Source organism: Rhipicephalus sanguineus, chromosome 7 (assembly GCF_013339695.2).
Source record: "Rhipicephalus sanguineus isolate Rsan-2018 chromosome 7, BIME_Rsan_1.4, whole genome shotgun sequence".
Classification (NCBI taxonomy): Eukaryota; Metazoa; Arthropoda; class Arachnida; order Ixodida; family Ixodidae; genus Rhipicephalus; species Rhipicephalus sanguineus.
The window spans coordinates 69,401,292-69,406,380 of record NC_051182.1 but is presented as its reverse complement, the minus strand read 5'-3'; the positions used below and the strand labels follow the sequence as shown (position 1 = coordinate 69,406,380).

At 50.8% G+C, this 5,089-nt stretch overlaps 1 protein-coding gene across 1 annotated transcript; it reads left to right on the top strand.

Moving 5' to 3' along the window:
* Window positions 1-405: 405 nt before the first annotated feature.
* Window positions 406-2,730, top strand: LOC119398751 (uncharacterized). The gene has a single exon (XM_037665569.1). It carries the CDS (start codon window positions 406-408, stop codon window positions 2,728-2,730), a length of 2,325 nt encoding a protein of 774 aa, XP_037521497.1.
* Window positions 2,731-5,089: the final 2,359 nt, after the last annotated feature.

Below are 5,089 nucleotides of genomic sequence, written 5' to 3'. Positions count from 1 at the left end.
TCGGGCTACCCTCGCTGCTGCCAAGTCATGTACAATCACGTAACAATAGTGACGTGCCATCTTCCCGCCAAAATGAAGTAACGCTAGACACGTGGGATGCTTCTCGCAAAATTCACGTTACACTACTGACGTAGTGTAGTGTAACATTATGTAACGCTATCCACGTGACACCTTCCCACCAAAATCACGTAACAAAACTCACATCACATGTTATCGCCAAAATCACGTAACACAAGTGATGTGACATGTTCCCGCATACATCCTCTGGCATACTAACGGTATATTTCTATACACCATTTACCGCACATTTCGGAGATACTTCAGCGTGACAGAGGCTTGACCATCACCCAATAGATGGCGCAATGGGCCCACGGGCGTGGCATCAGGATGCCTTGTTTGCACACGATGGCACACTTCAATGTCTCTTTCCATGATATGCTCATGGTATGTGCAGAGAAGTGGGCTGTGTATCTGGACCAAAAGCACAAGGTGCAGGCCCTAGTTCAATGCAAGACAGCAGACTACAACCTTAGGCTGATCCAGTCCATCAGACAGGAAGGAAGATCCGCAGCACGCAAGTTTTGGACATACGTCAGGTCCTTGGACAGGGCCGCCCCCCCGCCACCTCCACTCGTAGATGCGGCAACGGGGCAGCCGGTCACCGAGCCGTGTGAATACATTACACAGCACTTCTCCCGGATTTTCGGGGCCTCAGGCCTGACTACGATTACCCCCCTTACTGAAGAGGAGGCAGCCAGTCCCAATACTGAACAGTCTCCAGGCCAGGAAGAACCACCCTGGGCCTTCTCAAGGCTCACAGTTGAACGGGCTTTGAAGCGGGTTAGGGCCCGAACGGCCACTGGCCCCGACGGCATGCCAGCGCGCGTACTGAAGTGCTTGGGAGAGGACTCGAGGGAACAGCTCGCAGAGATCCTCACGGCCATCATCGAAGGCGAGCCCATCCCCAAAGAATGGCATGAGGGCAGTGTGATTCTTATCCCCAAACGGGGCGGTGATGCGAGAAACATAGAGGACTACAGGCCAATAACGGTCACCAGCGTTATGTATCGCGTATTCGCGGGAGTGATCAAAGCATGGTTGAGTGGCTGGGCGGAGACCAAGGGACTACTGACCGAGCTCCAGAATGGCTTCAGACCAGGCAGACGGCTGGATAACAATCTGTTCGTCGTCACGCAATGTGCAGAAATAGCCCGAAAGGAGGGGAGGACGTTGTTGTGCTGCTTTCTGGATGTTGAAAAAGCGTACGATAACGTGCCCCATGGTCCTCTATTCGCATGCTTATCTGACCTTGGACTACCACAACTGCTGATCTCCACTATACGACGGATGTACAGCGACAATGTAGTGAGTGTGCAGTTGGGTGACATAATCACTGGCCCTATTCGTGTAAATAAGGGTCTGAGGCAGGGCTGCCCACTGTCGCCATTGCTGTACATCCTGTACGCATCCAGACTAGAGTGGGCCTTGCTGAACTTAAACCTTGGATTCAGCATGCGTTTCAGCACAACTAGTGCCAGCGAGAATCACCACCTGCCTGGTTTGGCTTTTGCGGACGATCTCGTTCTTATGGCAGAGAGTCACCAGGAGCTGCAATCCCTCCTCGACATCTGCCAGACAGAAATCATTAGTCTTGGACTCCGATTCAACATAAAGAAATCAGCGGTTGTCCGACTAGCTGGAGGGAGCACCAATGCAGCGGCGTTGACCTTGGGAGGAGAACCACTGGCCGCACGCAACGAGTACAGGTACCTTGGAGTCACACTGTGTGTGGATGCAGCGAAGTACAGACTGCACGAGACCAAGATTCGACAGGCTGCGCTGCAGGCTCAACGAATCCTCCGTCGTCGATGCCTCTGGCGTTGCAACCGCTTCCAAATGATCCGCGACCTATGGAAAATGGTTCACGTGCCGGGCCTGACGTTTGGAAACGCGGTTGTGTGCATATCGCCAACGACACGTGAGTGGTTGGAGCGTCAACAACGAGAGGTTGGTCGTGCGGCGCTCGGTGGCCATGGTCGAGTTGCCAACGAGGCGGTACAGGGGGACGTCGGATGGTCCAGCTTTGAAGCTCGGGAAGCCGCCAGCAAGATTGTCTACCGGGGTCGTCTCATGCTCATGCGACGCATTCGGTGGGCGCGCCGCGTGTTGGAGTATCTTTCGGCGACATGCATGAGGACTGACTGGACACGACGACTGTACCAGCTGGAGAAGAAGTATGGCTTCTTTGCAGAAGCCATCCCTACTGAAACTGCGGCTAAGTGGGCGGTCGAGGTCCGCCTGCGAGTCAGGGAAGCAGAGGACATCCGATGGAGAAAGGCTATGGAGGCCAAGTCCACCCTCGAGCGCTACAGGAAATATAAGGAGAGCATCAGTGGGTCGCACTTCTACGACAACAGTATTGTCAGCAGCCTCCTGTTCGAGGCGAGAGCTGGGGCTCTTCGCACTCTTGAGTACCGCAGAAGGTTCGACGACGATGTAGTCAGCAGCCTGTGCAGAGTTTGCGCTGTAGAGACGGAGACGCAGGAGCACCTCGTTCTTCGATGCAGGAGTCTCCCAACTGCTCCGGTGGAGGGCGCAACCCTCCCACAGGCGCTGGGGTTTCAAGTGCTCGAGGAAGATGGCAGCAGTGACGGTGGGGGTGGACGATACGTGGTGGCAGTCACGAAAAGGCGGCTTTCCGAGTGGTGGGCAAAGGTACGACGGACTTAAGACCTAGGCTGCCCTGTGCGCGTCTCCTGCCTTTATCGTGTGTTTTTCATTCCGTTTTTTATTCTGTTTTTTTTTTCTTTTCTTCTTGTTTTTTTATTTGTTTTATTATTTTTGTTGAGGTCAGGACACTGAGAGTGTTCCCCCGTTGCAAAGGGGCAGGCCGCCAACACATCATCATCATCATCGTGCTTTAAACCAGAGTTCTTCGATCATACCAGTTGCGAAACCCCTCATAGGGGCCATGTATCAATATCTGAACTCACCATTGGCTGAAATCGCGGAAGTCTGAGGATTGTAGCGTCAAATGTTGACCAAAAAATAAACCAATAAACGCTATATCTAGCGTTGCGCAGCCGTGTGCGCCACCGCATACTCCCACAACATAGCAGCGTATACACCAAGTTGACAAGGAGGCTGCCATTTTTAAAGCACTTCACCGCCGCAGCGCCGTCTAGCGTCTGCGATGTTTCGCCGTCCTTCCGGTGTGTGGGGTTCCGCGGCGGCGTATCCAGCGTACACGCTCAGTTCATAAGGTATTGCTGTTCTTCGCGGTACACGGGCAAAACACAGCAACGCTTCGCGAGTGTAAAGGCACTAGTAAGTAATCGCTAAGCTGTCAGCTTCAAAACGGCTGAAACAGCCAGCAGCGGCTGCCCAGGAGACGTACCCGCAGCAGCGCCGACGATCAGTAGATTGTTAATGCAGTTCTTAAGCAGCACGTGTAAATTGGTAATTGCTTTGTATGCTTTGTAATAGCTGGCATTGTGGGGTTCTTGGAATATGCACTATAAAATAGCGTTAACTTTTAGGACAACTCTCGAAGTAATCGGTGAAACGTAAATGGAGACGAGCGAACACGCAGGCCATTGTCCGGCTACACGCTAGGTGCGCTCATTATTGTTTATGGTGACTCTCGGGTTTCTTTTCCGTGATTATTCAAGTTCAACGTAACTTTAGTCCCTAACAGACCATTTGGTTCCGCTTGGCACGTTGCAATACAAAGTTTTGGAACTAAGGGAGCACAGACACCGATGCCTGTGTTAATTCGTGTTGTCGTCGTAATTATAGACGCTTGTGGCCTCTGATCGTTGCGCAGGATAAGAAACAGATGTACGATGGGTAAGCTCAAAATTCGGCGTAGAAACAACACGATGATAAAATGAAAATAAGCCTGTTGCACATCTGGAAGCACGGCATGGTGTAAGTTCACTTCGGCGCGAGGAGTCGCCACGAGCGATACGCCGAAAGGGCGCATGTTTTTGGTAACATTATTGTCAGTTTCTTTTTTGGCGAGTATTTGAGACACATTACGACGAGCGCACGTGTTCAAGTAACGATTTGACTTTAATGAAAGTCGGTCGATTATTCACGACACCCAGGTTGCCGCGCGAAAAAAAAAATGTGCGGTTGTCATAACGGTACCCCAGTTATCGTCACAAAATTGACAAGTCGAAAAAGAACGTGCTCTCGACAAAACGTTAGAGGCGCGTACCTGCGCCAAAGAACACATGTCATGCGGGCCTTTCTGTCATGTCTATTGGAAAGTGATAATTCGATAATCTCGAAATGACACGCACTAAGATGGAATATTTTCTAGCCACAGACATAGTATATCATGTACTGTTGCATAGAAATCAGAGATATTGATGTTATGAGAAAACAACTCTTGGCCAAACATTTTGTGTAATAATTTTGTGTATATAAGGCTAGCGGTTGGGAAGGCGACACGAACACGGTCCGATTACGCTATCGCCTCCTACTCTTGAAAGCGAAGCTCAAGCGTCCTCCAAGTTTTTTGCTATGCATCAGAGATATTGCAAAAGCTCTCTCCTTCTCCGTTGATCTGAGACTGCTCGCGGACGTTACTCCCACGAAAATTGTCGCTGACCAGGTCTTGATCAATAGATGTTTAGGAGCTTCTTTGGAGCGGTGGGGAAAACTGCACACGAGAACTAATTTTGATAAAAACAAGTCACAGTTTCAGCGTAAGAACGAAGCAGTGAATGCGATAGCAACAAATTGTAATGTTGTACGAAATGAGGCTGGTGGCAAACTCTTTTGTATCCGATCTCGCGTAACTCTACAAAACGTTGGTGTAATAGCAAAAGAATTGATGCCTGGGCAAGTTGGAATTGGTTATGCATGTTCGAAACGGGCGGCGCAAAAACAAGGGACAAAGGAAAGACTACACACCACAGTTGGTGTAGTAGAATACGGCCGCTCCAGGGAAAGATGCTCTTTCTGCACAGTGTCTTCGTATTGAGAGTGCAGCACGTAGCAGGATATACGAGCCGCCCGCTAATGGCTGCCGAGATAGCGCGTGCGCCAGCGATCGCGACCACGCACTTAGAATCAAAGT

Coding starts and splice junctions, on each gene's coding strand:
- LOC119398751 (XM_037665569.1), top strand. CDS start 406: ATGGCACACTTCAATGTCTCTTTCCATGATATGCTCATGGTATGTGCA.